Raw genomic sequence first — 25,892 nt, forward strand, 5'->3', positions numbered from 1 at the left:
TCTCCATCTCAAAAAGTTTGGTGAGCCTGATATTACGACTGTAGCTGAGACTACAAGTCGCACCATACTTTCCTCCCTCTAGATGGCGCTTAGGTGACGAGCTGCATTATTCCGGTTTGGATTGCCCTTTGCTCGATTGATAGATAACTCGTTTAGAATAAATTATAATCAACCTGACGACCACCAGAGTTGTGACATGAACACTTGACAATAACAATAATGATAATGATGTCAACGGTAAGGATGGATAAAGGGACGGTGAGTATTCCACAGAGTGAGGACTCTAATCTCGTCTGGATTTTTTTTTCTGCTTCTGTGTGTTATATAATGCTTTAATCCAACCCTGTCAATCAAATTGACACAACTGTCTTCTTTTTCATGGGCTGCCATTATTACAGCCTAAATCTTTACATTTCGTATACATGATGATGTTATCTGGAAGCAGAAGTAAAAATCTGGACAAACAAACAAACAACAAAAAAAAGCTTGTGCCCAAGTAGCTTCCATGAGGATGTATTGATTCAGGCCAGTGGCTTCAGACACAGACAGATTAGTCTTCAGTTAATGGTTGTATTAAAGCGCAGATTAACAATGGGCTCCTATTCTTTCTCTGTCAGTACAGATGTGAACCAGGATTTACACTAATGCACAGTGTGAGCCATCTGCAGGAGCATGTAGCACATTATTTGGAGGACAAGGGGTACAAAGGTGGACTATTGTCAAACCAGGTCATGATTTCGAAATCTTATTTCAGGTCAATTTGACTAGTTAAGAGCAAAGTTTAAACAGAGATGTCCTGTTTAAGTGTCGTCATTTTGATGTTGATTTAAAAAGTTGTCTTTACATTTTTTCTAGCACATCATAATTTTGAGATATTTTCAATTCCGTTATTTCAAATTTGTCGTACCATAGCTTTCGTCATGCTCTGTAATTCATTGCTCTGATATTTCAGAAAAAAAGAGCTATTTCTTTTCACTTTACAATGACTTTAAAGTGTCTTTTTTGTCCTCTTCAAATAATTTATAATAAACTCATTGTGGCTTTGCATGACTCCCACACGGATTGGAAGTCTCAGGTGGGCTACATTCTCCCATCTGCATTGGAACACCATCTGTTCACATAAAAAAAAAAAAAAAAAAATCATGTTTCCATTGTACATCTCCCATGTGTTTGTTGGACACATTGTTACAGTGTCTCATCATAGGTATTTTTATAAAGGTTCTAAATACTAAAGACCGGAAATTAGAATGCTTTAATCCAATGTGCCGCGTTGGGATGTGTTGGTACAAACTCTATCATGACGCACATGCGCGCACGAGCGCACTCTAATCCAGCAGCTTGTGCCTCTGTGCGTTCTGCACTTTTGCAATCTCATGAATTCCCAACGGATGTTGGAAGGACGCTTCACATTTTGTGGATTTCCATTTATCAGGAGCGTCACATAAGAGCCTCTGTGTCGGCGGAGGGACTCGATCAGCTCAGTGGGACTTTGATGAGCCTAAAGATGAAGTCCCGGCCAGGCGTCACGGCTCTCCTGCTGCCCATCACCTTCTCCATCAGTAAGCTTGGTTCGCTTTTGGTCTTTCTGAGTGAGTGTGTGTTCAATGTCAAGGTTTCAGAGCTTTGTTGCAATTGAGTGAAACATTGATGAAAAACAGATCACAATTTTTTTCTTGATAAGTGTGTGTGGAATCTCACATTGTGGTTGAAATGCAATGTTTCCTATAAGTTTATGTTGAATCATATGTTAAGAATGTTGATTATTTATCGTGTAGTATGAATATCACCGATTTTGATGTCAGGTGTATCAGAAATTGCATATGTGGATATGTGAGTGACATTAGACAGTCAGTAAGGATTACTCTGGAAGGGAACCATAACCAAGGCTGTGTTAAAATATTGCCTATTCAAAGATAATTCTCACTCTTGATTGGCACAATTAGAGTATCTAATTGGACTACAAGCCACCATGAGGAGACATGTTGCTCTTCACTCTATAATAAGACTATACAGGTGGTCACTGCAGGAAAATTCTTTCTGCACATGATAATTCAGCAGCAGCATTTTTTCATCCTAGTACCTAAATATTGTACACGGCAACCAAAGTCAGTGGAATAAATTTGAACATTTCTGTTGAAAATGGGATTCCTAGCACACACAATGAGTGGCGCTCGGTCTTGCAATGCTTCTTATTTCGTGATTGAATAGGCTCCATTGACTGCTGTAATCAGAGCATGCTAGCGGGTAGAAAATGGATGAATACGCTTGGTAGAATATTGAACCCTGCAGACTTACAAGAACTCATCTCAAGTCACAGCAAGCAAGAGTCTGGGAAATAGAATTAGTGAACAATTGTTCCAAAAAAGAAACGTCAAGCTTTTTATTTCTGCTCCTGTTCTAACGCTTCACGCAACGAATATTTGAATGCAAATGGTGAAACAACACATGTAGACAGATGATATAATAATCAGCATTGTAACGAAAAATTATTTGAAACGGAAAATCAAATGTGATTTAAGAAATGTGAGTGCATAAGTACTCTAAGTAATGCTGATGGATCGATCGAAATGTTAGAATTTAATGCAATTCAGTTCGATGTTGCTGATGGTTTGTTGTTTCTTTTAATTTAATATACTTGAACAGTAGATAGATAAGAATACTGGGCAATATTTAGTTTTTTACTTTTTAAAAAAAAAAATCAGAAACAAGTAAACTTTTCTCAATTATTTTTTTGCACTTATTCCAAATCTGCCGTTGTTTTCCCCTTGCACATCAGCTTGTCCTATTATACAGGGCTACCAAATTGACCCAAAACCTACTGGACTAGTCAGCTAGCGCTATCGTTTCTACATAAAGCTTCCTTGAGGGGTTGTATTTTGTGTCTCATCAGTGCCGTCTGGCAGTGCTTATGTAAGTCCACAATGACTTAGGCTTTGACAATATGTAATCCTTCCAGATGAATACAACACGACATATTTTTGCCTCTATTTGATCCTTACAAGCATATGGACAATACATTTGACAAAACTACATGAAATCCCCCACCCATCCATGAGAAGTGATATTGTTTTGACCCCAAGTGCACAATGTGCATGCATTGTCCAGTACTACATATTATAATGTACTTTTGTTCCCCTTTTTCTCCAGGCTTGGTCCAAGTATGTCATGGAGCTGCAATTGCTGTTTCATGTGGTTCCATCTACAAGAGTTTTGCACAGTGTTTGCTGACACTCGGGGATAGTTTGGTGGAAACACAAAAAAGCCAGGACACGCAGGACATTGACATCATCTGCAGGTGAGAATCAGCCTGTCACAATCAAAATGATTCACAAGGCGATACCGGCCTTAGTTTAAGGTATTGGGTACTTGTGAAGCCTGTCGATACCAGCCGCCGATACCTAAGGTAAAACAAATTTGACCGATTAATTCCTATCATGTGGTAATATTTCATGGCTTCTTTCCACACCTAATCTTCCTCATTTTTTCATTCCTTCAAGGTCCTGGAATGACTTCCACGCTTGTGCCAACACGGCCATGTCTGGCTGTCCGAGAGAAGCAGCAGCAGTGTGGGAGTCCCTAAGACAAGAATCCAGGAAAGCCCAGTTCTCTGGGAACCTCTACAATATGTGCGCCAGTCTCACCACCCTTCCACCCAGCACTGTGCCTACACCCCTGACCCCTCCTACCTCGGATCAGACCAACCAGGAAACACTGAAGGGGAGAACGAATCAATGGGGCCCTTCTCTCCCCACAATGTTCTTTCCAACTTGTAGCACTTTGTTAGTGCTGCTCAGGATGTAGCTTCAGTATTTTACAATGGATTCAAGTGGGTGCATTTGCATAGTTTTTGCCAAGAGACCACTTGATTTAGAAACAGACTGGACACTATTTACTCTATATTATTACCTGAGCACTGACAAAATTGTATTTGTGTGGCTGCTTAGGAACATACGTATATGGTAGGTGATCAGGAAAACAATAATACCATCTTTATTCTTCTTAAACAACAATGACAGTCAACAGCTAGAAAGATGATCCAAACACATGAGACCAGATCATAGGTCAGGAGTGTTTATGATTAGGACTCAATCCTAAAATCAGGATTTTAGAGACGTTTCTTCCGTTACAGCTTTCCAATGTATTTTAGCACGATCAGATTAAATGCATTGTTCTCAAAGAGAATCTGACCTAATTGAAATAGTTTTGGTGAGACCAGTGGACTGCAAACAGCTGCCAGCTTTTGACAGAACAAAGTCCTTTCTGGCTGATATGATCATACTGAAGATATGAAGTCAATTCAATTGTACATGTATATTATGTTGACATTTATTAACACATTCATTTATATTTAATATCATTTCCCCCTTAAACATTTTGAGGATACTATGTGCGATTACACTTAGTCGGCGCCATTGCAGTAACTCTCTGATACAAAAAAAAAATCATTAAGACTCATTAAAAATCCTGCGTGTAATAAAAAATATTACATTTTATTTTATCACGCATGTATAAATCTTATTCTTTGTGTTAATGGCACCGATCCAGTGGAATGGCTCATGTATGTCAGAAATGGATTTGGTTCAATCAAAAAACCCCACCAGGGTATTATTCAACAATATATTTGTTATTTTTATGTTTCACAGATATCAAATGTACAACATTTTTTTAAATGAGATTTTTTTTTGGGAGGTAAAATGTGACTTTTTCAGCTAGTAAGTGCTGGGAGTAGTATTTGCACACATGCGTGCGTGTACTTGATCTTAATACCCTTACACGCTTTCATAGCAATCGTGGCATGAGTATATCAATCTCGCCTGTCTTTATTTATTCGCTGTGTTGCATCCACCGTGCACCTCCAAACCTTTAAATCAGTGGTCCCCAACCTTTTTTGGGCGGGAGTGTCAATTAAATTTACATTGGGTTGCTCCTTCTGGTGTCCTTGTTTTAGCCACTTGGGGGCAGTATAATACAGACACATTATTGAAGAGTTTCACAACTGGCCCAGAGGTGGGCGTGTTCAGTCCTAGAGAGACACTAACAGAGATGGGACCAAGTCACACATGTCCAAGTCTCAAGTAAGTCTCAAGTCTTAACCTTAAAGTCTCAATTAAGTCCCAAGTCCTTTTTTCTTGGGCAAGTCAAGTCAAGTTACAGATTATGTCAAGTCAAGTCAAGTCCAAGTCACAGTGACTTGAGTCCCCATCTCTGGACACTAATAATGTCATGTGTGTTCTAGAAGGTTCCCTCCTTCACACACCTGATTCAAATGATCAGGTCATGATCATGCTTCCGCCGAGCTTGCCAATGACCTGATCGTTTGATTCAGCTGTGCTGAAGCAGGAAGAACTGGAAAACAGGCGGGTCAGAGGCTCCCTGGGACCGGACTTGACTACTCCTGCAGTTATATGAGGTAATCTGAGTCATTTTCTATAAAAAATATGGACTTGCAAATATAGTTTTATTGCCTACCTGTGTTGCTCCACCATTTGTGCTCAAATAATTGTTGCGTAATTGTTCTTCACTCATATGACATGGCAACAATGCATATGGACAGGAATTACATGCCTGACAGTGACAGCACTTGCTAAATGATGTGGAAATACAATTTAATGTTTACAATGTAGCAATTGTGTATCTCCAAGAGGTCAGTCAAAATTCAAGTTTCAGGCTAACCTGAATTAGAGGAAGAAGCCAGGCAAGACACCTAAGTGTCACATTTGCCACCCCATAGTGAAATGTATAATAGTAAAACCGTCCAATTAGAACACGTGGCTGAAGTAACTGCAGCACCATATAGGTGCATGCCCCCCTCTCTAGGATCAATTGTAAGGCAAAGCAGAATGACCCAGACAGCACTCGGGCTAGAGTGGAGAAATTAGTTGACCCCAGAGAAAGTGTGTGTAAAGGTCGAGCACCATGGAGGAACTCGCCCGGGAGAGCATCAGTCTGCTGGCTCGGTCTGCGTCCCATTCAGATCCCCCGCGGCTGGGATCCTTCGGCGCCGTGTTCATCATGCTCAAGTCTGCGCTCGGAGCTGGACTACTAAACTTCCCCTGGGCCTTCCAGAAGGCCGGGGGAGTGACTACTGCTGTTAGTGTGGAGCTGGTAGGTGAACAGAAAATATGTCAACAATGGAGAGAACCTTTAATAGCATGGTTGCTTACACGCTGCACTTTCTGGGAAGCTATACTGAGCAAAACCAATATCTGAAATACGGGATGCATCGATCGACTGACATTTACGCTGTGTGAGAGAAATTAAAAGTTTTGTATAATGTCAATCAGCATAGTAGTTAATAATTAGTCTACCTTGACATTATTCGTCCGCTCAAAAACGTAAATGGAGGTTCCTCCTTAATTGGTTCAATTATTTTCACTTTCTTGGGCTGTGAAAAGCCCAAAGCTCATAACTCAAACCTTATGATAAGAATTTTGTTCTGACCCCAAGTCTGAGAATTCTGATTCATTGTTCACTTCCACGCTAACATGAATCCCTCTTTTTTTTTTTATATATATATCTGAGACTGCTTCATTCTAAGTCTCAAAACAGCAAATAAAGGACAGATTCCTTAAAAAAAATTCTCTAAATGTAGTATATATGTAAATTTGTAAGCAGATCGCAAATATGCGGGCAAACACTGTACACACTAAAATTATTGTCTCCCCAGTGTGAAAGAGGCGCATGCTTTTCACACGTGACTTCTAATTAAGCAACCACTCGAGGCCCTCAGCTGTCGCTGCATGAGGTTTCCAAGTAGACCAAGGGGGCAACAGGTTAGGGATAGTGATTTAGAATTTTGGAAAAAAAAATTCTAACAGGAAAAAAGGGCTCAATTTGATGAAAATTGACCTGCTCACAAACTTACCTTCATTGCTGACTGGCTTCCTTCTGCTACAAGGTTCCAATGCAATTTAGTTTTAATTAGGCTTATCAAATGTATTTAACTCAACAATTTCCACTTGCTTTTGTCTTCAATCAAAAAACATATACCCTTTCAATCTTGAGGCAACATAATGCCGCAAGGCTCCCACACAGTTAAGAAGAAAGCGTGTTAATAAATTGTCTCAAAAGCTATTTGAAACACTTCAGATTGATGAATAATGTATGGACTAATTATTAGTTTCCATTTGCTGACAGAGTTTTTGCTACTCATGCAGGTATCTCTGGTGTTCCTTATCAGCGGACTGGTCATCCTTGGCTACGCCTCATCCGTCAGCAGACAAAAAACCTACCAGGATGTGGTGCGAGAAGTGTGTGGACGAGCAATCGGTCAACTGTGTGAAGTCTGTTTCTGCTTCAACCTCTTCATGATATGTGTCGCCTTTCTGGTGGTGGTGCAGGACCAGCTGGAGAAATGTGAGTTTTCACTTCATGAAACACGAAGCAATGTAGATGGAACTTTTAGGGACATTAGTACCACAGATCAGCATCTGTTAATTGTTAATGTTAATGGTTGTTAATGTACAGACTGACAAATGGAGTTACGATGTGATAATTGTTTGAGCAATGAATATTTGAACAAAAATGTAGAAGCCACACATATAGTCAAACAAGATCTTGTCCATTTGACATTACTCTAATCCCTTGATAACATGTTTTCAATTCCCGTAAATATTAATTTCGCAAATATTAATTCTTCAGTGTAAATCTGATATTTTTACGTGTTATATTTAAAGTTCTTTTTTGTGTGTGTTCCCCAGTGTGTATTTCTTTGTATGAGACGGTGACAGGGTCAGTTGAAGGGGAAATTCCATATCACTGGTACACAGACCAGCGCTTCGCCCTCTTCGTCATGTGTCTCGTTATCATCCTGCCGCTGTCCATCCCGAAAGAAATTGGCATTCAGAAATACACAAGGTTTGTCGTTGTGTACATCCATATACTACTGTTATCAATGAACATATTTCTTTTCATCCACAGTGTGCTGGGGACATTGGCTGCGACCTATTTGTGCGTGGCGTTGATTGTTAAATACTACCTGATGGAAAATCACACGGCCGTTCTAACACCACTGCACACTCAAGGGTCAGTTTTTCTATTTCCTAAAACATACAACTATGTCAAAAATGAAACACTTACAGACAGGTATCCTATTGGCAAGGTAGTGTACTGAAATGCATATATTCTTTATCCTGTATGACTAATATGACTCCTAGTTAGAGAAGACAAGAGACGTCTCCTTGTATAGTCATGAATGAAAATTAATAGACCACTTTGTTTTCTGCACAATATTTTGATAAAAATTAAGTATTGCCAAATATTTCCACTTGAGGTCGCTCTGATGGCACATTTTATTTCTGTGAAAACGAATACCTCCTGTGTAAATATTTGAAAGACACTGAATATTGCAAAATGTCTGTTAACAGCTTTGGTTACACAGTTTGCTTTGTTGGAAGCCTTTTTGTGTTTTGTTCATACTTATGTCAGTTCCCGTGAAGTCAACTTCTGCTGAATTAATTCTAGGTGTTAGTCAAAGTCTACTTTGGTCTTGAGCTGCAACTGATGTCTGTCTTTACAGTGTGGGTTCGTGGGCGTCCATGTTCAGTGTTGTGCCGACCATCTGCTTTGGTTTCCAGGTATGAACCACTTAAATTTAGAATTTCTACTGATGAGCAGGATTTATTATTTGTGTCTTCAAATTATTTGTGTCACATTGAGTTCATCAACTCCATTAAAAAAAATACAGTAAGCCTAGAAATAATCAAATGAAGATCAAATGAAACACATTAACCAAACTACAACTTAGCTGTGGAGATATCGGGACGTCGATTAGTGACCTTTGACTTCACAAACGGACAAAAAAAAAATACTCCAACATCTTGTAGAAAGTGTATTTGAGTCCTGCTTGTGTGTGCAGTGTCACGAGGCCTGTATAGCAATCTACAGCAGCATGGAGAACCAGAAACTGACACATTGGGTGGTCATCTCTATCATCTCCATGCTCTTCTGTTTACTCATCTACACACTCACCGGTGGGTTGAACTCCAAAAATCATCAAGCTCATTGCACTGGAATCTGAAAACTGTTAAACGTGTCCACTTTTTCTACCACCAGGAGTTTATGGCTTCATGACATTTGGTCGAGAAGTCGCTTCTGATATCTTGATGTCATATCCAGGGAATGATGTTGTCATGATCATTTCCAGACTCCTTTTTGGAATATCAATCATTACAATTTACCCAATTATTATTCTTCTCGGAAGGTATGTTGTACCAAAGTTTTTGTCACCAATGTAGGTGTGTTTGCTACCAGAGTCTGCGTGTCTCACAGGTCAGTCATCCTGAACCTGATGGTGCGAATCCAAAGGCGTCGTCTGGGAATCGTCACAAGCTCATTTGAGAGTCGCTGTCGAACGCTCCTCACTGTTATCTGGATCACAATTACTCTTCTCATCGCCATGTTTGTCCCTGACATGGGCGAGGTCATCAGCGTCATCGGAGGAATCAGTGCCTTCTTCATCTTTATTTTTCCTGGTACATGTTTTTGGAAATACACACTAAAATGAGATTAACATACAATGCATACTAAGTGTAGATGGGTGTTTGAGAAATGAAGGATTTTATTACAAAAAAGATGTCTCATCAAAATTGCACATACGTAAAGAAGGGCAAGGCAGTTTTATTTATATAGCGCTTTTCATACACAAGGCAACTGTAAAAAAAAAAAAAAAAGTCATACATTCTGAATTTATTACAACTCAATTGAAATATTGCAAGCCTTTTATTATTTTAATATTGCTGATTATGGCACACAGTTTAAGAAAACTCGTATATCTTATCTCGAAATATTAGAATATCATGAAAAAGTAAACAAATTATGAACAGAAATTCTGATATGAATTAAGAGTGGATTATATCCCAGTCCAAAGCAAATATATCCCCCTACAGTTTTCTGTATTTTGTGCATTTCATTGGGAGACAGAGAATGTCCTCTACTTCTGGAATGGTCAATGTGTACCTAATTCTGAAAAACTGAGGCTGCTTTGCTGATATAATTGTAAAATTGTGCCTGTCTTTCAATGCAGGTCTTTGCTTGGTGTTCATCATGCAAAATGAACCTGTGAGTCCGAGAGTCAGGTGAGGCATAGCGTTTCTTTTTATTGTTCTGTGTATGTACACTGCATCGTCTTATACCTTTCCTAAAACATCTGTCACATTTTGCAGATTGGTTTTAACAGTTTGGGGAATCATAACCATTGTTGTCGGAGCCTTCATCTTTGGACAGAGTACGACTATTGCTGTCATGGAGCTTCTTGCCAAATTTTGATTGCCTCATCTTGGTGCTCCAGTGTGACTCCTGGGCGATTGGTGGGACTCCCTTTTGCACAAGCGAATTCATGTAATTTTTAAAAATTATTATTATTATTATTATAAACGCATGTGTGTGATTTAGTTAAAGCTTTATTGTATATTTGGAGTGTTTTGTGATGCAATTGAAATGGGTCCAAGTTAAACAATATAAGATAAGTCTCTCGTTGTGTGTAATTGTATATACATACAGTTTGAAAATAATTATAAAATGAAAATGTGAAAATACAATGTCTTCTGTACGGTAATGTCCAACTCACCAAATGTTTTCATCTTAGAGCCAACAGGGGGCAGTATTGCCTCTTTTAAGCATTATATCAGAGAAGAGCACAGAACATCTTTCATATGTTGTAGTGCAAATTGCAATCCACATCTCTTTTCATGGGACATATGATCATTTTGATCTCAAAGTTTTTGCCTCTCTCAACTGGTGACTGATTATTCTTCAAGTGGACAAATGATAAATCATTTCTGCACTAATTTTAATCTGTAACTGTCACCTTTCAAGACAAATGGTTGTGGCCCCTGATTTGAGTTATGGTAGTGCACATGCTTACTCCATGTGCAGGACTGTTTTGAAAAGAACTAGAGTAAAGTAGGATTCTTGTAAATGTTCTGCCATGCCTTTGAGTATGAGCATTAACTGATCACATGGGAAAGAAAGACAAGATCTCTCCCTCTGGGTGCATATACTGTGGTTAATTCATATAATTAAACTATAAAGCATCAAGGATCAAGTCAAATTCCGTAATGTTTTTGTCCCACACATCGAGTGCAGTTCTCAGCCTCCAGACACTGAGATGCTGCTTGAGTTGCGCCCATGGGAGATTATACAGTATTTCAACCTGCTGGCCAAATGACTTAATCCAGTAAATGTGAGGGTGGGGAAAATGCCTTGAAAATTACATGTCCCTTCGCTGCTTTTCTGTAAACCATACGTAAGTGAGACCGAAAGTAGAGTCAGTATAAAAGTCAGTGGTGTCCAGTTTATGGTGATGGATCAAGATGGTACAGACAAAAAAAAAATCCTCCTGACACAGTAATGGCGCCATCCGTCTGTTCATCTTTGTCCGTTAACTAGGAACTAGCCTGCTAACAAACAAACAGATGGACAAACTAACATCAGTTTTGCCATATGGTCATTACAACAACTCTACTAATTGCGGCTTATTTACATTACTGTGTGTTGTATGAAGCCACAATCAAGTCAGATACATGAATAATAATCCATGTCATGCAGATTCACTACCTCAAATCTAATCAAACATAACGTTGAGATATTTCAATCAAAGCGGTTGGGCGGACAGACAGACACAAAGGCCATTAGCATCTCACGGCAACCGCTAAGAACCATTCTTCATTCTCAACATTAGATTATGTTTTCATTTTCCTTTGCGACATTCATTACTGCGCCGTCCCCTGTAGCTACTGGCGTTATCGAGAAATTACTCGTAATGTCCGCCTCTTGCGGTGCTAATTTGTGGCGCCGTGTCTCTTAAATGTTTAATTGTTCCTGATAAGAATGTCAGAAGAAAGGGGCCGGATCTTAATGAATGTGGCTACGGTTCCTTTATTATGGAAAGAAGGTGAAAAGAAAGTTTGAACCCTTCTGGGTTACTGGATACGTGACACGCATGGTGGATGCATGACATTACTGTGTGAATGACCTTCTTTATTATACATTAAGGTTATGGTCAGCAGACTGAGATCATTATGGATGGAGATAGTGTGCGTCCATCACTGTAAGAGTGGCATTTATTGGATTGAGGTAAATCTTGCATGGTATATGATAAAAGACTCGGCGACTCATTTACATCTTCCCTACCTTGAGGACCGGACAGTTTCAGCGTTTGTAGCTCCTCGTGAATATTTACTGCTTTATGATACAGTGAACTCAACTCAACACTCTTCAAATTGTCACTCCCTTGATAAGGAAATGATGATTCAGCAATTAAGTTTTAAGACTAAATGTTATTTTTTTGCATTGATTAGAACACGTGTAATCAGGACAATGGGACAAGGATTGCTAAGTGAGACGTGTGCAAGTGGCCAGTGATGTTGAGGGAGCTCCAGTGGTTGCTATGCTGTGATAATCCACACCAAGCATAAAGTAGATGCGGCCTCTCCTCATATTAGCAGAATGCATTTAATCTTTTTTCGTAGTCACGCACACACGTAGACATATAGTTTTTTTACGTTTGTGTGTGCAATTTGTGAATGTTTTTGTCTGATTTAATAGAAATATGTCAGCAACGTGTGAGCTGTAAATGCAAGTCAATGATAGTGATCTGCACACATATTTCAAATTCTGACTTCAAACAATACATGCAGCAAAAGGGAAAGAAACTCTACGATACAAGAGTTTGGCTAATGCTAGGTCCGCCCCTGATTTGTACAATGCCCGTCTTCTGAAAGGGACAACCACATGTACCCAATAATGCACACATTAATATTACAAGACATTCTAATGGTTTAGCTGCAAATAGAAAGACAAAATGTTTACAGCTACCATTTTGGAAATCCTAATTGCACCTGTATATCCCAGAGGTCCATTATTTATGAATGAGGCTCCCTCAGTGGGTGTCCTCCTTTTGCTTTGAGCCCTCAGGTCCTCCATCTCTTACCAAAACCTAATTTAACCACATGCAGCATGTTGTATGTAAATGCACAATATATGTGGAAAATAGCCCCAAAGCAGAGAAAATAAACATCCATAAGGTTCATTCTCTGCTACACTATATTGCGAAAGTCAGGATGAATTAACTGACATGTCGGAAAGCTCTGATCATAATACATACAGATCAGGTTGTAATCTGTAATGCTCACACAAATCAGCTCAGTGTAAAAGATACATAATCTATTTAAGAAATGTTCAAAACATCATCTTGGACTATACTTGCTTGTCTGACATATTGTAAATAATGTGATTTGTCAAAGTGACTTCACATCGCAGTGTGTTCACGATTTATGCTAATGAATCGGCAAGTCAGTGAAGCTCTGAAGACAAATGTCTGGGGGCATATTTAAAAGGCTATAAGTAAGCAGATGTTTTATGATTCATTTGGTAATTGTGTCTAAAATGCTTGTGGAGCTGGTTCAAATATTATACTGTATTTTGTATTTCAAATAAATGCAAAATTGACATGACAATGTCAACCTTAACAATATATATTTTTTCTTTAAAAATGAGGTCCCATGGTTGGACTTTTTAATCTATAAAGTACAATCAAATGTTGCAAAAATTGCCTAATGTACGTGTTTCATACAGAAGCATATTCAACATTATGAACAACCGTCACCATGTTTGTCTTTGCCTCGTCAGAATCTTCGAAGACATTAATCCTTCAGTGATATTCAATTAGATGAATCAATCATTTAACCAATTATTCTAATGTAGAAGCGGCGACTTGGATACATTTATCAAGAAAAACTCACGTTGATTAATTGAAACGGTAATAAACAGCACTAATAATGAGACAAACTATTATTTTTAATTCATACAAAAATCGAGAGCATGTTCATAAGGATGAATGACAGAATGAATGTTTAAAACGCCTCACGCAGATAGATTGCGCGTGTGCTGCGTGATCACGTGACCATGTTATTTCTGTGATCACATGACCTCCGGGTCCGTGCTGCGTGATCACGTGATTTTCTGTCTTCCGGGTCCGTTCTGCGAATGAGTCCGGTGAGTTTTTTTGTTTTGTTTACGATCGTTTACATTTTTACTTGATGCATGTGATGAAAAAAGAAAGCATCGCTCTGAAAACATTTATTAATATGAGACGTTTATAATATTGCTTGTTTAGCTCCTTACAACGCTCACTTTTCTTCAGTGATTTCTCTTATAGCCTGACTCAATATTGTCTTTGGTTTTAATTTATTTTACGTTGACGACGGATGGTTCGTGGCAGCAGATGAAAAGCTAGTACAAATGCCTTGGAATTAGAAATAAACCTTTTTTAGTCTTAACGAACATCACAGGATTTTTTTGGAGTCACTAAGTTGACAAGTTGGAAAAGTTATCTTGTCAGAAGGGCTTTTCCTGTGTAGGGTCTTTCCAGAATCATAGTCATCAACATTTTTGAGAATTGGTCAATATATTTTATGTATTATTTATTGTTATAATTGAAAAAAAAAAAGGCAGTAAACGAAGATACGATTATACAATTCGTCTAGCTCAACCTCAACTGTGCAATTTTGGGAAATTTTGTTATGATCTGATAACCCCAAAGTTGAACATGTTGGCCATAAGCACAACCTTGGTTCATCAGAATTTATGAAATGATTTATCTTGGTCTCATTTTTGGCATTTGAAATGGGGTATGTAAACTTTATGTATAACCATTACATCTCGGTTTCTTTTGTAATTTTACCAATCATGTTGTTCCACCACAGCGGGTGAGGAAGATGATCTCGGTCAATGGAATCAGCAAGAAAGTCTGCAGGCGGCAGCAGCAGCAGCAGCAAGTCAGCAACCTTGCAGCTTGTGATGCTGACTCGCTGACGGAGATTAATTGCCTATTCAGTAAATTTAAAACGTACATCAAACCGTCCAATGAAGAATGGTGCATCCCTAATGCAAATGTTGCCCTTAGACCGCACGCAAAAGTAGAAAACTGCCGCCTTCAAGCCCTAAAGGTGTCCCTCAATGCTGTGAAGAACCAGCTCAGTGACAAGAACATTGAAGTGTGGCATCAGCACACCAACTCCACCAACCGTGCCGGCAAGGTCATCGCCACGGTGCGCTCTGCCGCCAATGCGGAAATCTGCACTCAGGCATGGTGCAAGTTTTACGAGATCCTGGGAACGTTCAGTGTTCTTGCCGAAGAGGCGATCTACTCCGGGGAGCTCAACACGGTTCACCTGTGTGAAGCTCCTGGGGCTTTTATAAGCGCCTTGAACCACTACGTCAAAACCAGCGAACGCACGCGCTACTGCGACTGGAGTTGGGCCGCCAACACACTCAACCCGTACCACGAGGCCAATGCAAGTGTCACGACCGTCGCGGACGATCGCTTGATTGCCAACACTCTGCCGTGGTGGTTTTTTGGCTCCGACAATACCGGCGACATCATGCTCCAAAAGCACCTACTGGAGCTGCAGACGTTTGTGGCAAATATGCGGCGAGTGGATCTGGTGACGGCGGACGGGAGCTTCGACTGTCAGGAGAACCCAGATGAGCAGGAGGCTCTTGTGGCGTCGTTGCATTACTGCGAGGTGACCGCCGCTCTGCTCCTCCTCAGTCCCGGCGGCTCCTTTGTGCTCAAAATGTTCACTCTGTACGAACACTCCTCCGTCTGTTTACTGTACCTGCTCAACTGCTGCTTCCGCTTAGTCAGCGTCTTCAAACCCGCCACAAGCAAGTCTGGAAATTCCGAGGTTTATGTCGTGTGCCTCGACTACGACCGCAAGGAGACCGTCAGGCCTCTGCTCTCCAAACTTATCCGGAATTATGGGCCGCATCTGGCGGACGGAGAGGCGCTCTTCCCGGAATCCTCGATCCCGCCGTCTTTCCTCGCACAACATGAAGACCTGTGCACGTACTTTCACGCTCTCCAGGTGGAGACCATCACAGAAAACATGAGATTATTTGTCCAAATGAGCGCCGAGGAGAGGGAGAGGCTCGACAACATAAGGGATCGTACCGCTCAGGACTACCTGCGACGTTTCCAGGTCGGCTGGCACATTTGTTTTTTAACTTTCGGGTATTCACAATTTTTTTTAATAATCAATTAATGTCAGTTATTTTGTGGATTCATTGATATATATTTCCAAAAGAAAAAATCTTTAAAGCCACATTCATAAGCACACACATCACGAATAATGTATCTCTGGTAACGGTCTCTGTGTTCAGGTGACATACCTGCCTCGGAATCAATGGATCTCCTGTCACACCGTCAACCCGGCCTACAGTCGTGCCTCGGTGGGCCGACCTCTGGGACCGAAAAAGCAAGCGGCGGGCTCCTTCAACGAGCGCAGGGAATTGAAGATCCTCAGCTGGAAGGAGCGCGTCAAGAGAGGTTGCCACAGCGACTGGATACAGCAACACCGATGTGAAAGCGACGTGACGGACGGCGTTCTGCGCGGACCCCTGTCTGGCTGTCACGTGTATTCTTGGTATGTAATTGTCGGCGCGGCACTGCGTGCTGTCAGAAACTCTCCGTTCTGTGCAGGAGACTTGTTAAACTATGTGACTGAAGCACAGGTGGCCTCAGCTGAGAGAGACTTGAACCAAGTGGCTCCCTGTGATTCATGTCACGTCGTTAGCGCCGCGTCCATCTTGTCGGATCTTGCGGGACTTTGCGCTGACAATAACGAGACGGAAACAAAAAGCCAGTGTATGGTGTTCGGTAGCCGCTCGGAGTGGGACGCCTGTGCGGGCCAAATGGAAGAGCTACTTCTCACCTTTCCTTCAGAAGGTTCATATCCCGAAGGAGGCCGCGGCACGCTGCACGACGCGGCGCCGCCGTACCAGCATCAGCTCGTCAACCGCGTTGTGATGTCCCTGCGGGGTCTGACCTCTGGGGACGCCCTGTTGCTGCCCGTGCCGTCGGCGCTCACCCGCGTCTCGGCTGCGTTGGTGTTCTGCTTGCACGCTTGTTTTCGCTCAATCAAATTCAGATGCCCGCCCCCATCAGGCGGCGCCGGAGCAGTGCTCGTATGCGCTGGCTTTTGCCCTCGAGCTGCGGCCCGAATCCTCCCATCCCTGACAGAAGTCCAAAACTCTATTGGTGAACTGCTGAAAGGACAGGACGAGAGTAAATGTCAGCTAGCTTGTGATAGACAGGTGCTCCAATTTGTGCCCATGGAGGAACTGCTCAATGGAGATTTGACTGACTTCCTGCGGACCATGAACTCTGAAATCATGCGACACACGCTGCATTTGCTCATGCAAGAATAGGACAGGCGAGACTATGTCAGTTAACGCACTTTACAAAGCATTGTGTTATTTTATATTCATATGAAATTTGTATTTTTTTTAATTCAGCAAAACTGGGTTTTTTTTTGGTGCGGGCTATCATATATGTAAGAATATTTGTCATCAGATTCAGAATCACTAACAATACATTCAAAACAAAACATTCAACGGACCCTTTTCAGTTGAAAAAAAAAAAAAAAATCAACATTCAGCTACAAATTCGGCTGCAAAACGTCCCTTCCGGACTGGGAGCCAAAGTAATCGTTGGAGCCATCAGCCAACCAAGGGAGCCAACATGATTGACTGACATTAGAAGTTCTTCCTCAACTGCTTTGGGCTGATGACCCCGAAGTGATGTTTTCCTGCCGAATGCGGAAATAGCAGCTTGATGTTGAATTTCTTTTTCTATTTTTAATCTTTTGTTATATTTGTGCAAACTCTGTATGTTTGTAAAATAAAAGACCACCCCTTTGTGGCCCCATTGTTTACCTCTAACTTGTTTATTAAGAAGCACACAAAGAAGAACCAATAGAGAAAGACCAAAAGCGTAACCGACGAGAGTGTGATCATAGCATCCGAAACACCCCACCCCACCCCGGCCCTCTGCAATTTTTGTACTGACCATTTCAAAGAGTGAGGCTTTCAAATCTCTGAGTTTATATTCATTAATATGACATTTAAAACAGAGCAGACACATGAAATAAAATAAATGTTAGTCTAAAAATTGCAGTGTAATTGTTATATTTGGGCACGATTGTCACACTCCTTTTAAAGTGATAGGTCGAGGATTTTTGGGGGGTTAGGGATGAAACCATCAACGAGAACAAAATCATAACATTTATATTTGACATAAAAGAAAAAACGGTGGCTCTTGATTCGATAGTTGTGTATGACAAACTCTATGAAGAGCCTTGAAATATGCTTTTAAAACCAATTTGAAAAAAAAAATGGGCGCGTTAAGTGGGATTGATGGTCCTCGACCTCTGATACTCGTATGAGTCTCTTGGAAGCTATTTTTGTTTTGCGGCTATCCTTGTTTTGTCAGTGATAAACTACGGTCTATCACAGCTAGTGTGTTTTCATCGATTTAAATAATGTAATTACATCAAAAGAATGCATGTTATGATTTTTTTATGTTTTATTTATGATTTCTAAGAGCCTCTCCATGTTGTAAAGAATAAATGACAAGACATGCATGCATCAACCCTCTTTCCATGCAAGTAAAAGTTGCTCTCAGTCGAAATTCATGCGTCGCTGAATTCACCAGGGTTTTTTAGGGAAGATCTGAACAAACAAAATGTCCCCGGTTCTTAGCGTCGAGCCTCCTGTCTGTCACAGATGGTTAGTGAGCCGCTGCGGCCTACCCTAGAGTGATGGCATTATTATTTTTTCCCAGGCGTAGTGGAGCTTTTGTCTTTTGGCCATTGTACTGCTTGATTACAAATGTATTTCTTAATTATCTGGACCATGAGGACTAAAACCAAAAAAATGCCCAAAAGGAATATACGCATGGTTACCATACTAATGAGTATGAAAAGTCTACGCACTGCTTTTCAAATGCCAAATTTTGGCAATGTGGGGAAAAAAACAATTATTTTATTTCTGAACACAGCCACACGGGTGTTCATATCGACAGGGACAGTTTGCTCGCTTAAGCGTATCAGATGTTCCCTGTCTTCCACTACACACGCAAACTTTTAAATTCTCCTCAGATTACTTAGTCTTTTAATTAATTTGTCAGCACAATACCACTGGGATCTTTTAGCTTTCCACATTATGGATTACACTTGAAAACCGGATCACACTGCACAAAAAATAGTGAATCAATCATCACTAATCTGACACCCCCACCAGCCACCAAAACAAACCACTCAGATTAACTCAAATAGTTTAGGAGATTTAGCGTCATTCAAGATAAAAGATAAGCATTAAAAAAATATTTACAAAGCGCTGACCGCAGAATTTGTTTTCCTTTGTTTTCTGAACTGGCTTTATTATTGCAGAGATTTCAGATTTACGATACGTTCTAATCATATAGATTCAATATATATAACATATATGCTGGCACAATTGTATGAATTTATATTGGTAGCACTGATGTTTTCTGACAGTTTTGAGTTAAGGACGTGGCTTAAATCTGCGAAATGGCCACTGAAGGTCATTGTACCGAATGCACACATTGTCACTGTAGCCATCCGGGCGGGATGTGACCAGAGCGTCGATAAGGATGACAAGTATTGCGTGAGAGATAAACAAAAGTTCCTAGTAAAACTGTTTTTAATCTTGCAGTTGCCGAAGGGATCTTTTTTTTTTCTATGACACTCTGTATTAATTGTGACATAATGGAGAGAGCGCGCCACTGAACAATCCCGAGCCACCCTCCACTATCTGTCACAGCAACGCTAGGCACGCCAACGAGTCCCTCGCTCCTTGTGCAGCTGTTGTCTGACAAAACCTCTTTGTTTCGTGAACGAAAAATGGATCATGCGTACAGAGTGATGGGGGCTCAATCTTCATATTAGGAAAATGAATAGATGTGAGGCGCAGGCCATCTGGCATAGAAGATGCACACGATGCTTTTACATTAAAAGCAGGGGGTATAAATGAATTGTATAGCTTTATTTTAATTTGTGTGAGCGAACCCACGGAACGCCAACTGACATAGTGACTAGTTGACTACCGTATTTTCCGGACTATAAGACGCGCCGGACTATAAGGCGCACCTTCAATGAATGGCCCATTTGAAAACTTTGTCCTTATATAAGGCGCACCGGACTATAAAGCGCACCATTAATGCATCATGTTAGATTTTTAATCCAAATCAAATCATTTTCCATTTTATCTTTTTTATTTCAACTTGAGACGCAACAAATTGCTTTATAATCACAAAATAATGACCCATAGTCTTTCTGATACATGATTCGTAGTCTTCAGCGGGCCACTTATGATTGATTTCATGACACAATGCTTCGAGCGAGTTTAAATCTAGGAATTTGATCCATATATAAGGTGCACTGTCGGCTTTTGAGAAAGTTTTACGTGTTTAGGTGCGCCTTGTAGTCCGGTAAATACGGTACTTAGTTCAATCCTTACCACCAACAACCCTCATTGCTATTTTCTGCAATGTTGTGAGAAATGTGCAAATAGAACAGAAACAGCGTTGGTATCACAGTCCTGCATATACATTTACGGATAATGTCCCATTCTTCTTTACATTATCATGTTAATCCCCAAGACTCTAGTCTAAAAAAATAAATCGACGAGTGCGGTTCAATAGAATCCAACCAATTCCAATATTGTGTTTGAAAGGAGCATAATTATTTTTTTTGGGGGGGGGGTGTTGACTCTGGGAGAAAATAGGAATTCAATGTCATCAATCTTTCAAAGTGGCTGGTATTTTCTGTTCATGAACAACAACAAGCAATTAACCCCTGACACCTGACCTTAATTGGATCGCATGTCGATTGGCGGAGATATGTATTGCCGTGATGTTCCTGTCTCCGTATGTAAATCACGTTGGATGATTCCAGAATGGCTGCGACATTTTATGGCCATGTCTTCACAAAAAGCTCATTAGTTGAACTCTCCTCGGGCTTTCTAGCTTGACACGGCAAGGCAAGGCGTGCCATAAAATTCAGGCATACATGTTCCTCATGTCTGTCACTGACTAAATATAGGGCTCAACTGAATTCTCGCTTTCTCCTCACGGGCACGTCAATGACTTCAGATCAACCGCTACATCGAATCGAGTCAGTGACGTGATTGGACAGTGGGGAACGAGAAAACACAAATCAAACTGCCGGGTCGTCAATTATTCATTTTACTTCTTGGAATTAGGTGCACACTTATGTACAAACTGACGTGGGCTATTGTTGTGCGGGACTTGGATGGTGGAAGACCTTTCTTAATGCAAGTGTACCTTTGGCATCTTCTCTTTATATTGAATGCCATTTTGCCGCATGAATTATCAATGTGTTGCCCTAATTGGCTGTCAGAGAGGTTCAACAATATATTTCATATTTTGGTCCTTCAATCCAAATCCAAGTTTCCAGTCCAGGTCAGCAGTTGTCAGTCATTCGCACCTATCACATATTCCGAATTGGGCTATTGTTCTATTTGCATTGCCAAACCATGTTTAGTGCCCAATAAACATCCCCAATGAACCCGAATGGAAGTAGTAACGATCAAACACCAATCGTATTGTTTTTTTATCGACATTTTAGTCAACCGATGAAACAGATTATAGTTGTCAACCTTTTAGACTCCTTGAAGCATGCTGTATGATAGAAGCCGAGATGGTAACGTGACAACAAATAATCACTTGTTCTCTCAGGTGACATTGCTACGAGAGGTGGCGTTGTTATTGCACATCAGAGATTGGATAGCCAGCATGTTAATTGCTCCCCTTAGACCGGAGGGGTGAAGGACAGTGATTCATGCTTGCACGCAAGGAATTACATTGCTCGTGGATGCGCTACAAGCTGTACAGTGTTTTTCTGCTAACTAAAGGCCTATGAGGATCACCCTGTGTTTGGTGAGCAGTATTATTACAGCGTTTGGAAAATAAAGCATCAATATAAACCCCGCCCCCCCCTTCCAGGTGCATGGTCCTACTATTTTTCTTGATCTCTTATTTATGACTAACGCTCGCCAATATTGTGTGTAATCCCACTTTCAACCATTAGACGGTTGCACGCTTAGTTTGAAACAATGTCAATTTTGAAAGAAGAAGAAACAAACGTGAATTATTTCAATACAGCCTAGTTTGTAAATTATTGACTGGTTTCTGCTGTAATTCTACTTTTTAAGACTACAGAAAGCGACAGCTCTGGGTTAATCTTTTCGAAAGAGCGGGCATGATTATTGATGTGTATTGTGAGATATAGGTTAAGTGGATTTCACTTCATTGGTCTGGTAGGTTATACTTGGCGATCAAGGATTACTGTACCCATCGTCAAGTGTTGCGGTAATCCGTTCGAGTCGAAAACCCCTGTAACAAAATTGAAAGACTTGATCGAAAATGCTATTTTGCCTGATCTGTTTCCAGCATTCTCTCTGAGTCAAACTACTTGTTGTCAGTCTGCATTGTGTCGCCGATAAAATGGCTGATTACTGCAATGAGGCAATCTGTCACTCTCATTTACACTAATCGTACACTCCCACTCTGATTGCTGCTCCAGCGGATTAATGCCGGAGCAAATGTCTCTAGCACTCAAGCCCACAAAACCTAATTTGATCTGCGTGAACACTTCCACATAAATAAACCCATTTCATTCGACCCAGCAATATGCGTATTGGGGTATTTATTGCCTATCTAAGTGTATAATTATGCAGCTTTAGATAGTGTGCACAGGAAAAGAGGACTGTGGGTGTGCGTTTGTTATTGTAGTGATGCTCCTTAGCTGACTTTCTTGATTATCTTTGTAATGAGACGGACACCAAGAAGTGAAAGGAGGCTTTATAGGCCTCCTGGTAATTTGCGAGCGCATTCACTTGGACCACTTTGGAGTTAAACGTGTCCGGCGGGTGAGACAAACAAGCCCTTGGGTCACATCATGACTTGATTGGACGTCCTCTCGGCCATTCAGAAGACGGATTGCCTGTTAGATTGAACGTGTCTTTATGGGCCCTGAACATGAATGTTTTAAATAGTAGGCAGAGACATGTTGTGTTTGGCGTCTGAACTTTAGTGTGATGTTCTCCTCCACAGTTTCCCGATTTGTTCACTAAAATGTTGGTTATTCTGCACCAGGTTCTTTGTTTCCTGGGCTATCGGTGTCCAGTATATTTCTACAAGAACAGCACCACGATCGCATACAGATTGTTTTAGGGACAGATACGAGGGAGACCTTCCATTTATCAAGATGAATGCTTTAAATTTGCCCACTTGGCACAACATTTGCTAAACCAGTCATGAGATCCATTGCAAGTATGAAAATGGAGTTATTGAAGGTATTCCAAATAAATTTTTACCGGTTGTGGTTTTTATTAGTATAAACATTCACTGAATGGTTTGTTGTATAATAACTGCTAAATAATGTATGCAGATGTTAGCTTTGTGTTTATTGATATGTTGACTCGTCATGGAAATATAAGTTATAAACACAGTAGAATTTATTTGACTAAAATTAATTCCTTTCACAGCATAAGTTGTGGCTCTGACACATTTGTTCAAAAAGACATTGTTGATTTGCACAGTAAAATCCAAGAAAATATGTCCCATTTGGGAAAGAAGATGCTCATTTTCGAAGCTAAATATTCATGATTGCTATTTCCAGACTGTCCCAAAAGCCAAACGGTTTTAATGTTCCCGACTGCAGTTCAGTAGCAGTAGGAGAAGCTTTATAGCCGTCACACTGCTTTAATATGGAGTGCAGATGTCTGGAGGTCTTTAAAACTTTAACATTGTAAAACAGTCTCACATGTTGCATTGGCTCTTCCACCACTCGTCCACTTGTCCCTGGCAAGGCGTGAGCGTGATTTACGTCTTCAGGTTTTGCCCAAAAGCGGCACAGCCAAGTGAATCACATGGACGCTCATCTGAAAGTGTGCAGATTAGCTTTGCAATCAGGAGACCATTGATTTGATGGTGTTTTTAAATTTTTATCATACAATGAATTGCTATTTCTTTATTGAAAACGTGTAAAAACGGATTGTAGTTGTTGTTTTTTGTAGAGGCTGGAGCGGATTAATGGTATTTCAATTCCTTTTAATGAGAAAAAATGATTTGTTATAGGAATGAATTAAGTTCTGGTCTGCGCAAAGAACAGCAGAAGCAAGCTATTTGTCATCCGTGTTTGTTTATTCTGTAAACCGACACTCTACCAAGCGTTAGCGACAATTTGATTAATTTAATTCGTGTCGCTTGGTTTGACAAATCATATTAGTCTGTGATCTCTTTGATTAGGCAGAGTTGTTAAATGCGTGGTGCCGATCTTTTAAAATACGTCACTTAGTCTTGTATCTGATCTTTGCTGCCTAAAGTGATCATGACGAATACGTTATTTAGAAGACATTCATTTTAATATAATGTGCTTTTGTTTTGAACACAAAAAGGAGCCATGTCAGATAAAAGTCACACTGTGTCCCAGAAACTACCGTAATTTTCGGACTATAAATCGTGTTTTTTTTCATAGTTTGGGTGGGGGGGGGGCGACTTATACTCAGGAGCGACTTATATACATATATATGGTTTTTTTTTCACTTTTTGGGGCATTTTATGGCTGGTGCGATTTATACTCTGGTGCGACTTATAGTCCAAAAATTACGGTAAATAAAAAGGAACCGGAAAATAGCTTTTGGCGATAATTGCTTCATTATTCTCAGTTCCAAAAATGTGTTTCTATTTGGTTACTGTAAATGTCAACATCTGTAAGAAATGAGGTTCGTCCTCCCGCTACACCCTAGCAAAATGTTATTTTTAGATGCACTGACACTACAACCGTTTAATAAATCATTAAAAAAAGCATGGTTCATGTATTATAAATACATTTTATTTTGAAAAGGTCATGAATGTTTTAATTGTTGGTACGAAGGATAGAGTACTCTATGTTAAAAGGTGACTCAACTCACTTTACAATTAGCAGCACTTTTAGGCTAGTAGTGAACGATTCCTCAAAGAAACTGCTTAATGTCACTCCATATTTAAGTTTACTATGAAAGTAAAACAAGAAACATTTAAATATTGCAATTAAAAACAATCTAACACCTGCTTAGGCCCAGTTAGCTGTGTGCTAACATACAATGGAAAAAGCCATTGACTTGCTAAATATTAGCATTGATAATCGGGAAAAAAAGACAAATATCATTGCATATCAGTGAGAATAGTGACAATGTGAATACAAACAAGTGAAAAATGTCTGGAGTATGTATTTTCTCAACCTGTTTATTTCCGTCAATGTCATTCAAACGATTATGTACCTTCATATACTGCATAGTTGATCCACTTTGCACGATCAGATTCAGCCTAATTCGACATAATCCCAAACCCGCTTCATTATGCGTGTGTTTGACAAAATTACCATGCATGGCAAAGCCTCGACAACACCTGCCCATCTTTTAAATACCGTGTTAATTATGCATACATCATTTTAATAAAGCATTAACTCGATTGCTCAGTTCGCTGTGGTCAGTGACCTTCACCCTGTGTCGCAACTGGCATGCAATGCCAACACAGCCGGGTTCCAGTTCCTTTACTTACTGAAATATGGGGAGTTGCACTACTATTGCATTTTCCGCATGGTCACTTCTAAAGTAGTAACTTTCCAAAGTAATCGTCCCAACTCTGTTCCCAGCATATAGCAAGAGGTTAACACAGCACACTCTCTGGGAACGTGATTGTTCATAATCACATGATCAGGGACTCCATTAATGGCTGTGTCTCTCATCCATTATTGTCCTTTTTTTACACATCCTCGCGCCGTTCCGGGATTGATCCCGTCGCTACGCCTTCGGCATTAAAAAGAGAGCAATCAGGCCTCGGCAAACATTCCATAATTATTATTCGTACACTTTTTATGACTATCGCAGCTCTTTGTCACATAAACACACGTGCGCATAAAAAAATTAAAAAATACACTACCGTACGCACCGGCCTTACCAATTATCTCTCTTTTTGTTTTCTTCATTTCTCTGATATCAGCGCACAGCCTGGAGGGAGGAGA

The 25,892-nt window shown here is 40.3% G+C and overlaps 3 protein-coding genes across 3 annotated transcripts; all 3 read left to right on the plus strand.

Moving 5' to 3' along the window:
- The first annotated feature begins 1,504 nt into the window (after positions 1-1,504).
- On the plus strand, positions 1,505-3,801 carry nrn1lb (neuritin 1-like b). The gene is made up of 3 exons (XM_061276688.1): positions 1,505-1,559; positions 3,148-3,295; positions 3,498-3,801. The coding sequence occupies exons 1-3, from the start codon at positions 1,505-1,507 to the stop codon at positions 3,799-3,801; spliced, it is 507 nt and encodes a 168-aa protein (XP_061132672.1).
- A 2,050-nt stretch (positions 3,802-5,851) lies between these two features.
- Positions 5,852-10,392, plus strand: slc38a8b (solute carrier family 38 member 8b). Its single transcript, XM_061276940.1, has 10 exons — positions 5,852-6,105; positions 7,158-7,356; positions 7,701-7,857; positions 7,921-8,025; positions 8,519-8,576; positions 8,858-8,972; positions 9,055-9,202; positions 9,271-9,473; positions 10,025-10,076; positions 10,164-10,392. Exons 1-10 carry the CDS (start codon positions 5,917-5,919, stop codon positions 10,264-10,266), a joined length of 1,329 nt encoding a protein of 442 aa, XP_061132924.1. The 5' UTR covers positions 5,852-5,916; the 3' UTR covers positions 10,267-10,392.
- Positions 10,393-13,937: 3,545 nt separating this feature from the next.
- On the plus strand, positions 13,938-17,712 carry cmtr2 (cap methyltransferase 2). Its single transcript, XM_061277070.1, has 3 exons — positions 13,938-13,995; positions 14,706-15,983; positions 16,165-17,712. Exons 1-3 carry the CDS (start codon positions 13,987-13,989, stop codon positions 17,209-17,211), a joined length of 2,334 nt encoding a protein of 777 aa, XP_061133054.1. The 5' UTR covers positions 13,938-13,986; the 3' UTR covers positions 17,212-17,712.
- The last annotated feature ends 8,180 nt before the right edge of the window (positions 17,713-25,892 follow it).

This window comes from Syngnathus typhle, linkage group LG4 (assembly GCF_033458585.1).
Source record: "Syngnathus typhle isolate RoL2023-S1 ecotype Sweden linkage group LG4, RoL_Styp_1.0, whole genome shotgun sequence".
Lineage (NCBI taxonomy): Eukaryota > Metazoa > Chordata > Actinopteri > Syngnathiformes > Syngnathidae > Syngnathus > Syngnathus typhle.

Excerpts from the sequence above, each read along its gene's own strand:
- nrn1lb (XM_061276688.1), top strand. The coding sequence starts at position 1,505 with ATGAAGTCCCGGCCAGGCGTCACGGCTCTCCTGCTGCCCATCACCTTC. Across the intron at positions 1,560-3,147 it reads GCCCATCACCTTCTCCATCA|GCTTGGTCCAAGTATGTCAT; the intron begins GTAAGCTTGGTT and ends CTTTTTCTCCAG. Across the intron at positions 3,296-3,497 it reads GACATTGACATCATCTGCAG|GTCCTGGAATGACTTCCACG; the intron begins GTGAGAATCAGC and ends CATTCCTTCAAG.
- slc38a8b (XM_061276940.1), top strand. The coding sequence starts at position 5,917 with ATGGAGGAACTCGCCCGGGAGAGCATCAGTCTGCTGGCTCGGTCTGCG. Across the intron at positions 9,203-9,270 it reads ATTATTATTCTTCTCGGAAG|GTCAGTCATCCTGAACCTGA; the intron begins GTATGTTGTACC and ends CGTGTCTCACAG. Across the intron at positions 10,077-10,163 it reads CCTGTGAGTCCGAGAGTCAG|ATTGGTTTTAACAGTTTGGG; the intron begins GTGAGGCATAGC and ends CACATTTTGCAG.
- cmtr2 (XM_061277070.1), top strand. Across the intron at positions 15,984-16,164 it reads ACTACCTGCGACGTTTCCAG|GTGACATACCTGCCTCGGAA; the intron begins GTCGGCTGGCAC and ends CTCTGTGTTCAG.